At 39.7% G+C, this 21057-nt stretch overlaps 1 protein-coding gene across 9 annotated transcripts in view; it reads right to left on the bottom strand.

Moving 5' to 3' along the window:
• The window catches only part of GRIA4 (glutamate ionotropic receptor AMPA type subunit 4), a 384695-nt gene that overhangs the window by 8638 nt on the left and 355000 nt on the right, over window positions 1-21057 (bottom strand). For 2 of the 9 annotated variants that reach the window (XM_025893767.2, XM_073903663.1), the window contains exon 15: window positions 4307-4421. The exons of 5 other annotated variants lie outside the window; for them this stretch is intronic. In XM_025893767.2, coding sequence (XP_025749552.1) covers window positions 4307-4421 — 115 coding nt within the window. Of the gene's footprint in view, window positions 1-4306; window positions 4422-17778; window positions 17818-21057 lie in introns of those variants that run through there. 2 more of the 9 variants (XM_073903666.1, XM_073903667.1) reach the window with 2 other exon arrangements.

Below are 21057 nucleotides of genomic sequence, written 5' to 3'. Positions count from 1 at the left end.
AATAGGAGCATGATTTAACACTTTCTACTAAACACTGAGTTTGGGGATGGAGCAGGATGAAAATTTTGGTAAACTGTGGTGCTTGGTGAATCTGGTCCCAAATGTGGCTTTAACTACCTATACACCCCGACCCCGACTCATGAAGTGATTATTACAAACCCCCCCCCAGGTTGGTGTGTGAGTTGTGCACTGCTCGGGAACAAAAGCAGTACCGCACTCATCTTTGTAAGACAGCATTTACCAGGGTATCTGACTCAGAGTAGGTGCTCTGCAAGGTTGCTGTATTTAAATTATTTTGAACCCAGAGCAAGCTTTTTCGTTGAACTGATACTATAAGAGTTTTGAGGTCCCCAGGCTGCTCACCAAAGCCTTTTTAACACCTGCACAGGTGTATTCTATGAGCCTACACTGTACTTCTTGAATGGGGTGCTCTGGGAGGAGGACTTCATGCTGAAAAGGGAACAAAAAAGAAAGCAGAGTTTCCTTCCGGTTTCTTCTAGAAGGTATGTCCTTAAGGGGTCCCACTTTGCCCTTCTCCCTTCACTTCCCCCCTTGCCTCTGTGGTGCTTCTGCTAGTCACCGCAGGAGCCTGGTTTTAGAGGCCATGAGTGGATTGGAATTTTGAATTTAAGATATTTATTAGGAGCCAAACTTAATGGTCATCTGGTGGAGTATCAGGCACTGAGCAAGGAATTCATTACTGGGCAATCGCTGGCTTTTGTTTACCACAACTTTTTTTTCTGCTTATGAATCCATATTTTTGCTAATAATCCCTTTACTCATGTGTTGGTTTCTATGGTACAGTGAAGGGGAGGAGACCACTTATGACGTACTTTAAAGTCAGGAATGGGCTACTGTCTTCAAACGGCTAAATTAAAAATGGATATCTTGTGATCTAATACAATTCCTAAAGAAGACACTGTTTGGTAATCACATTTACAGAACGATTTTTATATGAATATCCACATTCGTGAGGGTGCCCGTTTTTATATACCTAGAGGAGAAGAGGGTATAAAACAAACAGAAAAAAATCAATAATTTTATAGATCATTAATGATTACAGGCATTGCCAAAATTTCCAACTAGAACCAGGACTGAATAATTCACTTTAAAAACTGGCATAAAATTCTGTGTATGGTTTGTCCTCAGACTAAACTGTATCAGATTCATCAGAAAGGAAAATGAGTTTGAGACATTGCAATGATATTTTTAAATTGGTTCATTGCCAATTAGTAAATTTTATTACTTTATTCACAAGAATAAGTATGAATTTCTTATGATCATAGAAAAGACCACATTGCACTAATATTATTAAAGAAATAAATTTTCAAAAAAATGGATTTACATCCCCCAAATCCTGCCTTTATTATTTTTAAAGATGCAGGACCCTTTTTCTTACTTCTTTCCTTAAATTTTTACATTTCAGCATGAAGCCTTGGTTGAGGGCGACCGGGTCAGAACGTCATGCTCTTGGGAATGGCTCTCAGGTAAGTGGGGATGCTAATTATTTTGTAGCCATGGGCTGTGACTGGAAGCTACCACAGTGATCATGAGCTCCTTGAGAGAAAATAAAATTCTCTTTTTCCCCATGAATATGGCATGTTGCCTGCTGAAAGGAGAATTTTAATAATTTGCTGCTGAATGGAAGGCTGGAGATGTCCCCCCAGGGTTATAATCCTGTGAATGGCAGGTGGGTCACCTGTCTCCTCAAGGGAACCCATTCATTGGAGGGGGGGCGGTCAAGCTTTCCATGATTTTCTGCCTTCATTAGGTGAATCACTACTAGAAAACTGAGTTTTCTCCTATTGAGTCTGTACTGGAAAGTCAGACAACATTAGATTTCAGCATGCTTGGGTTGGGGCCTCTGAATGTGCATATTCCACCCCCTACACGGAACTGGCATCATTTAATTTCTCTCCTGCCTTGGCTTGATACTCAGCAAAGGCTTAAAAACTAGCTTCTTCTCCAACTTCTCCTTATCTTACCTCTTCTGGGGAAGATCAGGCCCCACGGGAGGAGTGAGGTAACTCTAAAAAGAAAACCAGTCACCCGTAGAAGGTACAAAACAAAAATGAAACAGCAACTGCTTCCTGGGGCTTTACTTTGACCTAAGTGAGGTCAGGGCATGTAAAACACTGCCTCTTATTACAAATTCAGAGCAGGGCGTTATTAACATTTAGACTGTCACCACCTATTTGCTTGGTGATACATATTATATCAATAAGCGTCCTGCAAGGAATGTTTTTTAGTACGAAAACAACATTTCTGAGGGAAAACAGGACATACTGTGATACCATTTGGGGGGAATATTTTAAGTTGATTTTTATTACATTTTGTTAAGATTTGAAGTAACGTTTTAGAATGTATCACTTTGTAGCTCATGTTTGGTGAAAGTAAGTTACTGCATACCTATGGGAACAATACTTTGACTTGAGAACTACAAGGTTAGATTTGTATATATTTTTGACGACAAATATTTATTTAGTGTCCATTGTGTACCAAACATTCTGTGGGATACAGATTAAAATCCAACTTGGGCTGTCCAACCCCTTAGTGAAATAAACTGAAGTGACTTTTCTAAAATAGATTTTGCCATTGTGCGTACGTTTCTGCTCTGCTTATTTTTCTCTGGAAAGATGTTTTAATGGACACTAAAATAGGAGTTTGTTACTCATTTTTGTGGAAAGTTTTATTTGTTAAGCAGTGTTGTACTTCTCTTATATTGGTGATAAAAAGCAACATTCGCAAGCAAAATTTTGCTAATGGACTAGAAAATTTTTGCTTTTCTTTGGTGCTATTAGAGCATGTTTTCTTATATTTCTAATTTGCATGGAAAATAGATTATTAGTGTAAATTTAAATAATTTTCTCTGCATAGAAAAATGTATTTACTTATGTTTTTATGGAAACTGTCGGAATATTCTAGGCAAGTTAGGGTGCCAAAATATAAAAAGAGTTAATACTCCTTAAGTAAACATGTGGCTGGTGTCCTCGAATGGAGGGGTCTTGAAGGGGAACCATCCCAGAGGAACCCCCCAGGATTCTACCCTCTCTCTGCTCTTTCTCTCCAGAATGATTCTTTTCCAGGACCTGGGGTGGGGGGTCAGGATTGGGTCCCCAGGATTCCATTGTCCCCTGCTTTGCCCTGTCTCTCCCTGGCGAGAATATTCCCTTAGCAAAGTTCATCCTCCTTTTCCTGCCATAGGGCTGGTCATTAAGAGGGGCACAGACAAAGGAGCTGCATCTGAGAGTCTTTTAAGATGGAAAGAGGGGGAAGTTAGCGCCATTGGAAAAGAATGAGGTTAGCCTCCATCCCGATGAGTACTCTCAGAGAACAGAGCATCATTCTGTGGGTTGCGTGGACAAGTAAGGGAATTTATAGCCTAATCAAGAAACTGAAGACAAGCAGTTTTGGGCAATTCTCTAGTTTTTAAAAGAAAGACAAGAGTGCATACTTTAAAATTTTCGATATTCTTCCATGCCAGGTGGAAGGTATGAAAGAAAATTCAGTCAGGATGTTCCCACGTCTGGATTGTTTTAGGTCTATACACAGTGAAGAAGGGTTCTGGTTATTTGTTAATTGTATACATTTTTGATTATTTGTTAATTGTATACATTTTTTTCCCTTTAGAAACTGCTTAGAAAAAACCCCCCACCTTATTCTATGAAGCTGGAAACATGACAGGGATGTAGTGAGCACAGAGCTGAACGGGTCTTGCTTTCGGAGCCGATCATTCTGTGATTTGATCCATTTATGGAAGGCAAAAAATGTCTAGTTCACATGACTATCGCTGATTTACTTAACTTGATATGTAACGGAAGCCTGAGGGTTCTGGGTAGAGACACGGCTTTCTGGAAGGTACTCTAAACAGGTCCAGGTGGAGTCAAGTCATTGTTGTTACTTAAAAATGCTATGTAGGCGGTCTCGCCACGCATGGGTGAACCGGAGGGGACAGACTTCCCCTCGGTGTCCGCCCTCCTCACGTCACTAAATTGCCCTTTCAAAAGCTTGGATCCCTTCCTGCTTTCTACAAGGGGGTCGTAGGACTACAGGGTCTGACCCATGACCTCTTTGAAGCCAGGGGGGTGCAGGGACTGTTGTAATGAGGTCTGTTCGCGTGTCCCTCAATTGGTTAACGGTTGCAAATATTTTTGCTTTGACAGTAATTGCATACTTGGGTTTCAAAGGGATTGGACTGGCAATTCCGGGGGTGGCTGGCGGGGGCGGGGTCCAAGCTGTGTCTCCCAGCAGATGCACCTATTACTATACATACTGTTTACCCGCTTTTGGTGACATTGAGGCTGACCTTGGAGTCACCTCCCCCGCTGCCACATTCTCCTTTGTCGTACCACCATTTGTTTTTCAATTTGTCCAAGAGGCCTTGTTCATTCAGTTTTAAAACTGCGAGGTTAACAGCATTTCTTGAAACGATAAAACATATTTGTAAGAAACTGCACAGCTGTTAAGATGTTAGAAGGAATGAGGACTTAAGCTCTTTTATAAGCTTCTCCCAGGCGCTAAATAAACCTCTCATTTTGCGGTCCTGCAGCCCCTTCCACCAGAGTCCAAACCAAAGGCAATAGTGACTAATTTCAAACGGTGTGAAACATGTGGTATTTGGTGCTGCTCACTCTCAGAGCTCATTTACTGTCAAATAAACAGACGCTGTTAACAACCAATGACATGGATTTTTTTTTCTTTTGCAAAACAGCAATAAACTTGCTTTTACGAGTACTTGAGGAAGAATTGTGCCTTGAATTCCTTTGCCTCTAAGAATGTCAACAGCCGAAAAGAGACCCAAATGGAAAACGCGTTTCCAGAAGGAAACAGGGAACGGCATTGCCAGAGCGAAAAAGCAGCCGTTCGTTCATTTTTGTGAACGGATTTCCTGACAACAAAGAGTACGGCTTAATTATGGTTCCCTTTACTGTTTGTGGGAGTTAAGTTTGCTCACTTGTTTTATTTCATTGGTCTCAGAATCTAGGATTGGCAAGTTTGGTTCAGTGTCCCTGCGCTAGAAGTCACAGGATAGTCAAGGAAAGGGGGTGCCAGCCCTCAGGGAAGAGGTCTTATATTTGGAATTTGGTGTTGATTCTTGAAGGCTTTGGATGCTATTTAGAAACTATGATGGCTCGGCCAATTCCACTGCTGAAGTTAAGTAATTAAACCCCAGGGAGCCGTGATGCATGTGATTGGGACTCTGCAGACAAACACCCCAGATCCGATTGCCTCCATCTGTATCTCTACCGGAGAATAAGGGAGCAGATTCTAATGAATGTCTAAAAGGATTCAAGATGTGTCATGGGCTTTTGCCTGCCAGGTATTTGGTTTCTTACTTGCTTTCAAGTTAGTTTTTAAATGAGCTGTTATCTCTTTCAAGAGGGCTTCCCAGCATTTCATGAAATCTCTGTTAGAGAGAGAGTGGCTTCTATACCAAGAATTTGGGCTACGCAACCTTGATGAATACTGAGTTTGGTGGTTACTTAATGCCAAATGAGTTATAAATAAAATAACCCCATATTAATGAATAGCACTTGAAAACTGATTTGCAAGTGAAATAGTTGTCGACTAGTAAAACGTGTTCCATATTTCACCACCAATCAGCCTACTGAAGTGTTTTTCTTAAAATGTGTTTATCATATTTCACGTAAACAATGTTCATTTTCCAGTGTTGTGATAGTCTGATCCACTTGGAGAATAAACATGCCCCACGAGTAAAACATACACTTTGAGAGTATTAACTCTTCTTGAGAGTTAGCCATTTACGAAATGCTAATTAAATAATCAGCTGCTCCCACCTTCCCAAGTGCCACATTAGTGCCCTAAAATAATGAATAAACTTCCCAAAGTGAACAATATCAGGTGGTTGGTTTAATCAGCAAAAGGACCAGACTGAAATGCAAGAATGCATGAATATTCAGTGAAGAGAGACCTATTAAAAAAAGAATGCTATTGGGAGAAATTTGTTTTAATTTATTTTGTGTCCACAACAAACTAAATTTGTCTTTCAATGATTTAAACCGAACTAGTAAAATTTTTTATTTTGGAGAAAATTATTTTTATACTCTATTTTAGCCTGAAACATTCATAGTAGATCTGTTTTAATGAGGTGGCATCCCAATAATTTTGTTGGTTTAGACCATTCCTTTGATAAAACTGAGATCATTTCATGAGAGGGTTATTTAACAGGGTTATTAGCCATATCCAAAGACAGTTCCACAGCACAGGAGAAAACAAAAAGCAAAATAAAGGAATGGATAAGGAAAAAAAGCTTCACGTTGAGAAAACTGTTTGGAATAAAGCTTTCTACAAAATTATTCGAAGACATTGTCTTTCTAAGACCATCTAATAGGCCATGTAAAAACAGTTTAGTTTCACACTGCTATCCGATGTGTGTGTGTATACATCAATATTTGGTTCATATGATACACTTGACCAGTAGGTAAGTCACTGCCCAGGTCACAGTTAATCCACGTTTTCCTTCCAGAAACACATGGCCCCTTGATAAAGTCCCCCAATACTATTATACGCATGTTTATTTTTCTCTTATGATGCATGGAAGGCACCTTGTAATTAATATTCAGAAAGAGTCTTCAGGTACTCAAGATTTCTCTGCATGTGAAAACTGCCTGTTTTCTACAACTCTCTGACTACAGATGTCATTTCTGTACATAATCAGGTCTAGCAGCCTCTGTAGATTGCCATTTCAACTGCAGCATAAGCCACATTTGAACATCTGTCCTATTTTATGAAACACGTTACTTTTACATGTTATTAATTGTAAGAATCATCAAGTGACTTAAGAAAATACATAAAGTTACTTCACTCATTTTGCTGGAATAGATTTAAAAAATATATATATATTTTTTACCTAGGCAAGAGAAAAAGGAACCCTGAAGGAGGAATTGGAAGCAAGCTTAGGGAAGTCGCGAGCAGTGGGGGGTAAACAAGGGACTTGGGAAGCAGACCTTCCCTCCGGCACGTTTTATTGTTGCTTTGAATCCCCTTCGTACACTTCAGACAGAGATTTCAGAGTCAATGTCAGAAACGCAGATTAACGATCCCGGATATTCTGGTTCTGAAGCAGTGGTCGGCCAAGAAGATGAGCCATAGAAGAAAAACGTGCGCCATTCCTTACACTGATTGTTCCCTTTATTCTATAAAAGGCAGCTTTTACAGACAAAATCAACCAAGTGGATTGTTTTCATTTCAAAATGGAAGAGGAGAGGAAGAAAGAGTCAGTGACCACACTCCTGCTGGGTGTGTGTAGACCACAATTAAGAGCCCAGGTGTGTTGACAATGACCTTTAGTAGGACTCAGTTAACTTCCTTCCTGCCTTTGCTGCTGTGCCTTCAGGGAATTCTAGGTAAGAAAAACCCTTCTCCAAGTAGGCATTTTAATAGTAGTGAGGTGGTGGGGCACTTGATGCGGGGTGGAAGGAAAATGCTCCTCGAGTCAAATTCCAGGACCTCAAGAAAACTGCCCAAGGTTTTTATTCCTGAAATTTCCTTCAATTGAGTTTGAGATTATGAAAATCTGTACCTCATTGCACTAGCTTCTGGGACCCATTTTTGTTAATGAGACTCTTGTTGAAAGACCACATACAACAGAAGCTTGAGAACGGGAATTAACAGACCTGAACTTCTCCCATTTATTGATACTGGGTGAATTCTTCGAGTGTGGAGATTTTCTTGTTCAAAGCATCTTAACTCAGGCTAAGATACCCATCTCTTACCTTCCACACTTTCATAAATAATTTATCATTCAATTCTTTATGTTTGGGTATGCTTTTATGCTTAATTTATGCCTTACTCATTATATTTACTTCTGGACCATATTACTTGTAATGTAATTCTTCTGTTGGTGAGGTTTTAAAATGTACATCTGACAAAATATCTACCTAATAGGAACATTTTTAAAGTTTAAGTTTAGTCAAGTATTTTTATGGTTTCCTGGATTTAAGAATATTATTATAAAGGACTGATATACCAGCCCCTAGACTTAGTCAACATTTGCACACAGGATATTTAGGGTATATGTAGTTTGTAGAACAAATAATTTGTAAAATCATATTTAGTCTGATTAAAACAAACTCAATTCCATTTTACTTAATAGGATGAATACTTCATTGTTGGGGGTGATGGTGCTGTTTATTCTAATGTACGGTGAGATTTTTGCTACTGCTTCAGTGTCCTTATGGGAAAGGATCCATTAGTCATATACACATGAGAAAGCCTCATCACTTTTAGGCCTGTGCGCTCTTAATGGGAATCCCCTCTTCATACTAAACTCTCTCCCTCTCTCTCTCTCTACATATATTTTATTTTTAAGTAATCTCTGCACCCAGTGTGAGGCTCGAACTTATAACCCTGAGATCAACAGTCAGAAGCTCTACAGACTGAGCCAGCCAGGCGCCCCTAAACTCTATAAAATTTAAATATCATGAGATTCAAATGTCCAGAATATTTACCAGAATGATGCTAGGAAATTTTTTTCATAGTCCCCAATAAATCTTAGTATGTTTTTTATTTATTTGTTTATTTTTTAAAGATTTTATTTATTTATTTGAAAGAGAGAGAATGAGAGACAGAGAGCACGAGAGGGAAGAGGGTCAGAGGGAGAAGCTGACTCCCCGCTGAGCAGGGAGCCCGATGTGGGACTCGATCCCGGGACTCCAGGATCATGACCTGAGCTGAAGGCAGTCGCTTAACCAACTGAGCCACCCAGGCGCCCTTAGCATGTTTTTTTAAAGCTTAAAAATTGTGTGAATCCACAAGGCATTGTGTCAACAGGTAAGAAATTCCTTTAAAATCCACAAAAGGTGTTGGTAGACGATTTACGCAGGGAGATCATACAAATCATACAAAAATCATTCAACTTGGCTTGGAATTAAATTAATGTGAATTAAAATGATGACAATTCAATTCTCTGCCACTCATGTTAGGAAAGACAAAAATAAAGATACTGTGTAATATAGTCAAGGGCCGAATAAGATGGGTGCCCTCATCCACTGGTGACTGAATTAAGAACCAAAAAAGAAATAAGATGACTTTACACAACAAAAGCTTAAACACAATTCTTGTTCTTGGAAATTACTGATAATGTTGATAATTATATTAACTGACTAAATATTACTGGTTAATAATAATTCTCCTTTGAGGAACCAATTCTAATAAAGTTAATCAATGATGCTGATGGGAGTAACTGAATGAACCCCATAGTATATTTCTATAGCAAACACGGCAAGCAATTTACATGCCCACCAGAAGGGGAGAATGAAGTAGATGTGGGGAGACCCAGCAGTGGTTCTCAAGCTTGATTTGAGTAGAGAGCCACCATCATAAATACAGATGCTCAGGCCTAACACTGCTGGGTCAGGTCCCTCTGAATCAGGGGCATTGTGTCTACATTTTTACAAAGCTCCTCAGGTGATGGTATTGATAAGCACCCATAACTTGTATGGCTGAACGTTTTACGACCATTCGAAGCTTTTAACAACAAGGAAAAATGATTATAGTATAATGTTAAGTGAAAAAAAAACAAATTTGTATATTCCCTATGATTTTAAGAATAAAAAATATATATTTAGAGAGAGACAGAGACATTAACGGAAAAATATTGGGAAAAAAACACAACAAAGAGCTGTCTCTGAATGTAGGGATTATGATTAGTTTGGACTGCATTTGCTTTTTACACTTCCCCACCCATCCAGAATTTTCTACTGTAAGTGATACTTTAATAATCAGTAAATACAAACAAAAAAAGCCTCGATTATTTTATAATTTTATATTATTTTATAATATAATGCCTAAAAGAACTGTTCTTTGCAAACCAACATATACATTTTTTTTTGATCCAAAAAACCCCCCAAAAACAAAGAATTTAGGAATTGCTCTTAAGGATGTCGGTAAAGCATTCATTGCTCCTGATGAGGTGGTTTGCTTTGGTTCACCTGGTTCTGGGTCTCTAGCCACAGGCTGGAGGACAGGGGATGAGGAACTTGGCGGCTACAAAGGTTCTGCCTTGTTTGAGGTCAGGTCAGGCAGAGAAGGATGAGTCATCCAGCAATTAGTGGGCCTCCTCCATCAGACAGGGTCTGCAGGAGGCTAATAGAACGCTCAGTGGCCTGGAGAAAAGACTCGCTGTTTCACACATATTTACATAGAGAAGGTGAGCTTTTCCCCTTAAGCTGAAGTAAATGAATGTGATGGTGCATAGACTTGAGTCCTGCAAAGTGGGCCATTAAAAAAAAAAAAAGTATATACCTCTGTTTTTAGGAAAAGAATTTTCAGAGCTGGCAACTACGTTTTTCCCCAAACAAGTAGTAGAGACCCTAAGAAAAAAGCCATTTTCATTTTTTTTTTGCAGGAATTAAAAAAAAAAAATGCCATTAAAAAAGTCTTTCATCACACCACATCTTTACTGTATCCCTTTTTGCATTTAAACTAAAATTCCAGATTGGAAAACTCATTTGATTTAAACTTTGTTAAGCAGCAGATAAGTACATGCAGAAAAATTTCTAGGACCACTCTAGTAAGAAAATAGTAATTTCATGAAAAACGAACAATTTTTCACAGACTATTGCACGGACTATTGGTTCTCTTATTTAAGCGATGGTGGCAATTGTCACTACTGTCATGAGGGTGGCATACAGGAAAGTCTACCCCAGTAGAGCAAGAGGAGATGGGGAGGGAGGAGCATGGGACATATGGGGTTTTACTTTTGCCATTTAATTAATGACGTCCCCCCAATAAAGGTGTTTGGAGGAAATCAGCTGTGAAACTGAGAATTTACAACAACCCCAGATTTTTGTATCAAGTCTATGAATAACCCACTGAGAAAGAACTAGTTTATCAAACGTGAAAATACAGTTAAGTAAATAAAAATCAAGAGCCTAATAAGGAGGTGAGAATCTGATCTTAGGGAAAGGCATCTGTGTCCACAGTTCTACCCTTGATCAGCTGTGGGAGGCCTGGAAGAGTAACCGGTTCTCAGCGTTGTCAGTGCTCCACTAAGTTTTCAGTTTAACTTGCAGCTGTGCTATTAGGTTTCCTCCCAAATTATCCCTTCCAGTAAACAAGCACACAGCTCTTTTTGCTCCGCTGGATTTGTGCACTTCTTTCCAAAGAAAGGATTTGGGCTGAATTGCTCTGCATATATATGCAAATGTTTTAAGAAAAGATACGAAGTTTTAATTCCAGTTGGCTTACACAATGACAGGTAAGATTTGCATAAAAATGGCACTACCAATCAATAATTTGATATCAAAAATAGGAGGGAAAATTTTTTTCAGTGGAAAGACAGTTCAGACCCTACATGATGTATAATGAGCCTTTGAAAACCACTTTGATAAGGAAGGATTTATTGACTTTGTGTTGGATTTTGGATGGCATATATGCAATTAATTTAGTGTATAGAGTCCTTTGCAGCATTTCATACTCCAAGTAAGTCAAAGACAACTACATAAGTTACGTAGATACTGGGTTAGATTCCAGAAATGGTCTCTAAAGTGTGTGTTTTTTGAAGATTTTATTTATTTGAGAGAGAGAGAGAGAGAGCATGAGCAGGGTGAGCAGCAGAGGGAGAGGGAGAAGCAGACCCCCCACTGAGCAGGGAACCTGACACGGGGCTCCATCTCAGGGTCCTGGGATCAAGACCTGAGCCAAAGCAGATGCTTAGCCGACTGAGCCACTCAGGTGCCCCTAAAGTGTGTGTTCCTTGGAATTGGCATGACCAATTGCTATTTGAGGCCTAGGCCTGAGGAATGTGATTTTTGAAGAAATATTGTGATTTTTGTGAGGATGTCTGCCAGTAATTTAGAGCACTAGCTAGAGACTGTGATAAATAATTTAATTATACTTTTAGTGTTAAACTTTTTTTTTAAATGTAATCCTTACAAATATTTCATGCAGTTTAGTTTCATGATTTTGTCAATTTTAGGTCACAGAGTAGAATTTTCTATCCTCCTTTGGGTAGGGACCTCTTTTAGAAGCCCGTGAAAGCTACAGATAGACTAGCATAATGATTTCAGGGGATCCACAAAATTTGGAAAGGGAATAGTGAATACAGATAAAAAATCTCTCTTCCAGATTCTAGTAACACTTATTTTAAAATTAAATAATGGGGGCCACTTTCAAGTATGTCTGTTAAAGGAAGGGAAATAAAAATATTTCTATGACCCACGGTTGCTCCAGAATTTGAACAGAGAGGAGGTTTTAAGACTGGTTTGATGGTAAGGAACCTGCAGGGTACGAGCCTCAATTTGTGATCATTCTGCAAACACATCATGGGCAGGGTTTTTTTTTTTTTTTTTTTTAAGTAGACTCCTCACCCAGTGTGGAGCCCAGTACAGGGCTTGAACTCATAACCCTGAGATCAAGAGCTGAATTGAGATCAAGAGTCAGACGCTTAACTTAACCGAATGAGCCTTTGAGGTGCCCCCATATGCAGGGCTTCTTAAAAGACTGCATGTGACATTAATAAAAATTAAAAATAAAAACTGCTCAAAGATACTTCTGGTTACCCTTAGATAATATTGGGAAAATATCAATTATTTGTATTAAATCATGTAAACTTTATTTGACTTGTGGTGCCTTGGGGTGCTGTTTGAGATGATACGGGCTGAAGTCCCCACCCCAAGCCACCCTGTTTTTATGAGCAGTTTCTGTGATGGAATCATACAACAGGGGGCTTTGTTTCAAGATGGGACCATCACTACCCATAGACTGTGAAGTGCTTCCAGTTCTCTCTGAATCTCGCTTGTTAAGGGACTGTCATTAAGCTAAAGTACGATTTCAGAAGTCGCAGAGCTGGTGGCTCACTGTTCACTGCGTGTGAGCTGTCAAGCAGCACTGGGATTTTCACGCAGATTTGCTGGGTGGTCTCTGCGCTGTCCCTGACTGCTCTGGACGCCTTCCCTTAGGCCACGCTCCTTATTCTCTTTATAGGATTTCCAGAATGCTTGACAACCGAGTTTCCTTTTTCCTTCCTTTGCTCATTGTTAAAAACTTCCATCAACTGCCTTAAAGAACTAGAATCATAGCATTTTTGAGTCACAGTGGGGATCAGAGGGTGTCTCAAACCATCTCATCTGACGGTTGTAGTCACTGGGGTCTAAGGAAAGCTAGGCGCCTTGCTCACCAAGACCCAGCGGGGATGGAGGGCTGCTGCCTCCTGGGCTAGTGCTCTTTCCCACAGTGCTAGGATCACTTTGCTTTCTGTGGGTCCCTTTCCTGTGGAGCTAAACTAAGTATTCCTCCCTACTATGGCTCTCCAAGGGGGAATTTCTACCCCCCACCCCATTCTTGAGGCTTGCTGGGGGTGATCCCTCATTAAGCTTTGACTGATACATTCCCTGCAACTTCTATCCCCTCTGGCTAAATACTTCTTGAGATAAGACTTCAGAGGCCTGGGGTCTTATCGGCTGAAACTGATCCTTCCTAAATATCCAAGAAGGAAGAATAGTAGATAATGTTCCTTAAAAAGCTGTACCAATAAACTTTATGTTGACTTGATTTGATTAGATGGTGATACTTGTTCCTTCCTAAAGTTGGAATAAGACAGGTCTATTTTTATACATACTAGGTTCCTAATGATTTAAGTTCTGATCTTTTAGGACAGGTAATGAGGGATCCCAAACACATTATTATAAAGAAGCTTCAGTATAATGGAGCAGAAAATGCTTCACAGAAGAAGTAGAAAGGTAAACACAAATAATAACAAATCCCAATCACAGAAACTCAGTCTCATCTTCGAATTTCCCACTCCTTTCCTACAGCCGAGTAGCCATTAAGAACCTTTTATTTTCCTGAAAAGGTGTCTCTTAAATTTATATGTTCATTTCTATTATACAGGTAACAGCTGAGTCAAAGCCTCTGTCACCTGAGACAAGACCCACGGACTCTCTCCATCTGTTCTCAGCTACCTGGAGCCAGAATAGCTACACGCTTCTCTGCTTCTTTACACCGCTTTGTTGGAAACCTTTGGGGGGGACTCATGACTGCCTCCAAGATACGACTCTGTTCTAATTTTCCTGACATTCAAAGCTTCCTAACAATTCAGCTTATATGTATACCTTTAAAGTATAACTTGATTACATTTGATTGAGCCAGGCTCTGTCCCAAGTTCTTCACATTCTCACTGAGTCCTTACTGAGCCCACATGGCCGGTAAATGGCAAAGGCGGGATTGGAATCTGGATCCTTCCACCACAGAAGCCCAGCCTCTTAACCACCCTAATTCCCCAAATAGACCTTCTCTGCCTCCTCCAGGCCAGAGTCCCTAGAGTCGCAAAGACATTTTATTCGCAGTCAATTCCAGTCTCATGACAGAACCTTCACCAGAAATTTCTTTTCTCCCCCTAAGCTTTTCTAAAGTTCTTTCCATTTTCTAACAATCACTCATGGACTTATTCATTCAACTAATATTTATCAACTAGTACATGTGAACCTTTTTTATGAGGTCTCTCCCAGATACTCTAAGACTCCAGTGATCTCCTTCTTCTTTAAATTATCTACTGTCTGGAGCGCTCCCAATTACTTCGAGTCCCACATCACTTCACAGTGTTGATGTCTCTGTACGGTCTTTTCCCGTAGAGCACAGCGACTCTGTTTTACGGTATTTTACACCATCCTCAGTCCCAAGGCAGGGTGAGAACTACAGAAACCATGCAGTAACTATCTGGAGGGCTGATATCTCCTTGATTAATTTAAGGTGCTACTTTTTAAGCAGCCCATTAAAATGAAAGAATCTTGTGCCTGAACCATCGACTGTGCCACCTAATGGATTTTGGGAAGATCTGCTATGGAGAGGATTTTAAAGCAAAACAAAATAAAACAAAACAAAGCAAAAGGGCTCCCGAACTGTCTATTAAATATTGGCAAGAGGGACAAAAAGAATTACTAACACTAGCTATTTTTATGAATGATGGCAAACGATTTTGTCCATCATATAAACAAATACTAAGATGACATTTCAGTGAGATCACAGATGGTTAAAGGGGTTACCAGATCGGCTTGTGCAGTGGGGCAAAAGGAAGAAATACGAACAGATGAAATCAGATACAAGCTTGTTGTATCAGGTGAAATCAGACACTTACAATTAAATCCTAGATAATGGTATTCTTATCATTTTGTTCTAACCTACTTAACAGTAGCAAATAAAACATGTCCTTTTCATAAAATTCTTCTGTTGCTAAATTTACTGCTGAGAACAGTATAATTCAGTACATCAGAGAAATGAATTACATTTGTCATCAGATATTAAAGGCCAACGCTGTCTGGTTTAACCTGATTAAGATTTACTTTATTGTGTATTTAAATATGCACTTAATTCACTAAATATGTCTAGTAAATCTTTATCTACAAATACTTTAAATTTCCCACCAAATTCTTAAAAAAGTTTCAATTTCTGTTTCATTCAGGGTGCCAGATTCCCTCGCAGTAGCCTAGCATTTGGATAGAACTTAAAATGTCTTTAACTGCTCTTGTTTCATCTACCCTAACTTTTGGCGTGGATTTTGGTGAGGTTGGAGAACAGCATACATTAGAAAGAGTGATAAAAACAGGCCTTCCAGGAGAAGGGATTCTAAGCTAATGGGAACTTGAAGAAGCTGTGTGAACCTCCTAAGTAGGAGCACCGGTGGCTCTTCTGTTGTTCTCTGAAAATAACCAAACCCGAAGAATTCTGTGTGTCTTTACAGCTTTTCAGTTTATGCCCTTCAAAGGGAAACACAAAGCTGCTTATCTTTGCTGGCAGCAGGGCTCACAACCACATTTTAAAACAGAAATATAGTCTCTCATTTATTTTTCTTAAATAATTTAAATGGGAAAAAAACCCCAAAAGTGTAAATTCTGAGAATATGTTCACCTACATTTGCTTTAAGTGGTGTTAATACTAGAACACAGCACACAGCCCTTCAGTTACTTGCTTCTGGTCAGAAGTACTTGGGTATTTCTTAAGCTACCAGCCTGGGTGCTTCCATTCACCATTTTTCATATACCTAATAAACTGAATGCAATTAATGAGATAAGTATTTTTCACTTTACAGAGCAATGAGACAAAGCCAAAAAAACAAAAACAAACCCCCGAAAATGGTGTTTCATCTCAAGTTCAGGTTATTGAACAGAACTGATTCACTGCAGAACGACCCCCAATTCTTCCCCTGAACAAGATCACCATGAACGATTTCATAAAATTCAGATCAAACAGATCTGCCTGACAGACCTAATGTCGGTGTGGACACCAAATTCTCATACATACACGGTTCTCGGATCAACACTGTGTGTGGCTGCTTAGGCGAACCATGCACCTGGCATCTTAAAATGCAGGAATGAATCATGTGCCTCCAATATATCCCGTGCCTTTCACTGAGGGAGGCAGGGAGTGAGAACGTAAAAATTAGGTTCTGACTTCTGACAACAAAATGCATGATCTGCTAAAAGTCCGGCGCTTAGGTTTCTGTGCTTGGTGACCACTAGCAACAGCAGTATCTACAAAACTCGCGTTTGTTGGCATTAAAATCAAGTTCCCATCTCATGCGCGTCCCCTCACGGACGTTCCTAGTCGCATGGCTACTGTGGATCCTGATCCTAAGACAACATCTGCCACAAAAACAGATCCGTCTGAAGTGATTTTCTTTCATTAAATAATGAAAGAAATCCAACCTGAAGGTGATTCTAAACACGCTTGTAACAACTCCCAGAACCGTGTTTCTGAAAGACGATGATTATTTACTGGCAACAAATGGCCTGAATTCGCCTTCTTTATGCACCCTTCCCCTGCTTCCTAGGATTCTCTTCTTCTTGAGTCTCCAGCTTCCCTAAAATCTACTTGAATCACGAGACCTGGCCTCCTTGGAGGGCAGGGACAACAGAAGGATTGCTGCAGAGGGTCTGGACGCTCTCCCTTCGTGCCCCCCACCCCGCTGGGTTCCACCTTTCTTCTAATATCTCAAATTCTGGATGCTTTTAGGTTCTCTCACTTGTTTCTCGCCTGGGATTTCTCCCCCCTGGAAGAACCAACGGAAGGACCAATGTGACACAGAGTACCAAAAGCAGAGAATACTGATGACTTCCAGGGCCAACAACACAGAAGGTGAGCGGTAACAGTGGAAACCACTTGGGAGCGATGCCCGGGAAGACTAAACACAGAGAAACACTGCTCAGGACAGGGTCAACTCCCCTTCCTCCCTTTTCTGTCTGGTGCCCGGTTTCATATGGCACCTCAAACATCTCATCAAGTCTATAGTGCTGCACACCCAGAGTCTAACCTGTGCATATTCCAAATTACATATCATTTACATTCTATCAGCTACTTTTAATAAAAAAATTCTTTTTTTAAATAATTTAAGAATAATGTATTTTCTACAGAAACACTTTGGATTTTAATATTTTTGTAACCCCATTACCCATTATGGTTTGATCATCAGTTACCATCCGTATTCTACACAGAAATTAACAGCTGATGGCAATTTCTTAAGGCCTATGCAAGAGACTGATCCTTAATGGAAGACCGGCAGTGATATTTAACGATGATGGAAAACACAAACGCATTAGCATACAACTGATATGACTTGTGTGACGGTGTTTACTTTTTCCTGCTATAACATTTGTAAGGGGATGTTCAAGTCACTACTACGCACAAGTGGCAAGCTGGTTTCCTAAGGCGTGGGTTAAAAAATATAAATGTACAAAGAAAAAGGGATTGAAAAATAGGTGGGGGAGGGGTTTCCTTCAAATGGATGGAACCCATTCTTTTGAAAGAAAACTCCCCTCTTACCTTGGTCCTGGAGCTGGTTAGTTCTCCTCTGTCCTCCTCCTAGGGGAGAAATACCCAAAGTTAAACAATAATAGAACATGGTCTTGTATTAAAGTCAAGTTCAGTTCTGGCCAACCCTTTCCTCAGGTCTCACAAGACACTACCAACTGTCTGATACACTGGGGCGTTCATTGAAATGAGCTTAAAATTCATTTTAAGGATTAAGCCAAAGGGGAATGAACATTCGCTATATAAGAGGGACAAAACTCTACTCTTATCAGTCTATTTTGTCAGAGCTCCAATGAACTGAAGCCTGATGTAGAGCAGAGGAATTCCTGCAAGCGCATTACGCGGGTAATTTTCATCCGCTGTCGTGAATCATGGAGAGCGTATGGTGGGGGTGCACCTAGAGCTCCTTAAAAAGACAGAGGCATGCTGTGGTGTTCTCAAACCATTTCCCTGATGTTCCTGGTGTTTTTGAGGGCAGACTGATAGTGCTACAAGCCAACACCATGTTGGGGGGCGGTACTAAATTTGGTATTAACAAGAATTACTACAAAAATGAAAAAAAGAAACCAAACCTAAGGGGTCATAAAAGGGGAGGGTTAGGAAGGTTGGGGAAATGGGATATTATCAGAAACTAGGTACTTGCTTTATTTTTTCAAAACAGGGAATCACAGGTAAGACAGCTGTTTTCTTTCATAATGTACCTCTAGCTACTAAGTATGGATTCTGGTATCTCTGGAGAGAAAGAAGGCAGCACATGAAAGGAGCATGGATTTGGGGAGGAGAGAATGATGGGCTCCTTTTCCATCTGAGCTTCAGCGGCAGCATCTGACCAGGTGAAGACAGTAACACCAGCACCAAGGATTTGTTGGGGCAAATAAATTCATCTACATGCCCTTGGTATGTAGGAGTTGTTGAATTTGTTTCCTTTTCATTTACATGGCATCTGATACAATTTTTTCTTCTTTGAATGACTTTGTCTTTTTTGAGACTACCGTCTAGTTAACCGAGCTTAGAGTCCATTCCTAGTCACCCTTTGGCATAATTTCAGTGACTGGCTCCCATAAAAAAGATCAAATACCAGACAATTGATTGAGCTCCATGAGACATGAAGGAAAGTGGAGACCAAGAATGAGCCTGAGCCCATACAAGATCATGTGCTATTGTTATTTAACTTTGGGTAATTTATTAAAATTCTTTATCAAGTAAAATGACATCAGGTGAGAAAATGGATGTACTTTGGAACCTTGGGTAGTCACAATATATTCCAGAGACGTCGAAATGAAGGATGGGGTAATCGTTACTCCAATGGCCGTTATGAAAATGTGCAAGGAACAAACACTGTATGGAAGGTCCTACACTATACGTTTGTCACCATCACCCTCTGAGCTTTGATCCCCTTTAAAGTCACATGATGCAGACCCCGGCGGAGTAATGCTTCTCCAACTACAAATATACGTGTTTGTCCCCATGTTCTTACTTGGGAACTTTAACATCATTATCTTTAAAGAATATTCCAAAATTGGCCATTTTGACAAACTAGTCTTTTATCCACTACACTCTATAAATTCCAAAGAATATATATACAGAAACAGGAAATTTCCTTTTTTCCTGTAATGATACATTTGGAAATTGTGAAGCTGTGTTATAAGTAGAAAAAAAGTACATTTTTAAAAAAATAAAACACCTACTTCATCCATGGAAGTCGCCTAAATGACAGAGTTTTGAAGGACATATATTTATATTCTGAAATGATGTGAAAATCTATGAATTAGAACAACTGGGGGGGACACTGCGTGGACTGGGTAAAATTCCAGTGGGCTGTGCAGTCTTCATGCTTCAGAGCATAGGTGCATTGCTATTTGTGATGAGGACAAAAATGAAAAATAAATGAAGTAGCAATGGAAGTTGGTGCTATTAGGGGGCCCTTAAAAATCACCCTCTCACGTATTCTATATTGAAACACCATGGGATACCAGATTACATTTTTATCATATCTAGATGGGGAAGCATATGTGTTGTTCTTAAAAATAAAAAAAACAACAAAGCAAGTCCTTCTATATGCATGTGCCTCACTTTTGCTGTTTTATTCCCCCTTTTACAACCCAGCGAATTTTGTCAGATTTGTACCTTGCCAAAAGTTTGACGTCAGTATATAATTTTAAATGTCTGTACAGGGAGGCATACAAGACCTGCGTCTATCTCTAGCTCTGTGGTTCTTAGAAGTGCTTTCTTTAAATATCTTTCTATCTCGCAGTGTAGACAGAATGTGATAAAAAGCAGCTCTTTACTGAAGAAATGACTTATTTAATTCCAAAACCGGATGAGCTTGTATTGAGGTTCTGGGAATGAATTTCTCCCCAGTCTTAAGATCTGCAACTTCAAAGAGGGGTAAGAGGATTCTTTGGTGGTTTTGCGAAAGATGGTCCAGGACATGACACGGATTCTTAGACTCTCAAAGTGGGAGGCTCTTCCATTTCTACTTGAGCGACTCTGATGTTGGGGATCTGAGCCAGTTTCCTCCCATTTCTGGACCAGTTTTATTGTTGTACAATCTTTATGTTGACCCTGAGGTTTATTCCTGTGTAATTTCTTCAATTTAGCCAGAGTTTATTTAGTTTTTTTTTTTTTTAATAAATTAAACAGTCTCTTGAGCTCTATAGGGGTATTCTCAATACGCTTTGAAATTATGGGTGTTGTTGAAACTGCAACATGGAAGAATCACTGAAACTGTTTAGGAAGTTTTGAAAGTAAATTGTATCTATGTTAAAAAGTTCCCTTTCATTCTTTCCCCGTAAGAGCACTGGCGACAGAGTCCCATGATAGACTGCTCCGTTCAGTCGCAGCTGTGGTACTGTGGGCCCCTTAACGTCTCCAACTGATAGACTCTTCCTCTTAATAGAAGGACATCGGATGAAGGTGAAAAGGAGCAAGTAACAGTAACCTCACAGGAGTGGTTTGAAAGGTCTCAGGCGGCACGGTCACTAGGATTGTCTCACTTAAGAAAGATACTGCTCAGTAATTTTGAGAGTTCTATCTTAATTAAGCCTAACTTAAACATCATCTCCTAAAAGTGAACAAATTAAAAAGAACATCAGTTAGATGGCATATTAACAGATTCTTTGCCTTAGATGATGTTATCATTGCTGTATCATTTAATAGAAAGCAGCTTCTGTTTTTGTTAGCCTTTGCCCTTTGCTCTTTACTCTGGGAGACAATCTGAGGTCAGCTCTTCTTGGATCCCGTTGACTTCTATTTACCTCCGCCTGGCCTCGAATAGAAGCCAAAGGTTAG

The sequence above is a fragment of the Callorhinus ursinus genome, unplaced genomic scaffold (genome assembly GCF_003265705.2).
Source record: "Callorhinus ursinus isolate GAN/ISIS: 27379988/994484 unplaced genomic scaffold, GSC_fseal_2.0 scaffold19, whole genome shotgun sequence".
NCBI lineage: Eukaryota > Metazoa > Chordata > Mammalia > Carnivora > Otariidae > Callorhinus > Callorhinus ursinus.
Note: the sequence above shows the minus strand (reverse complement) of the source record. Positions and strands in the feature narration are given on the sequence as shown.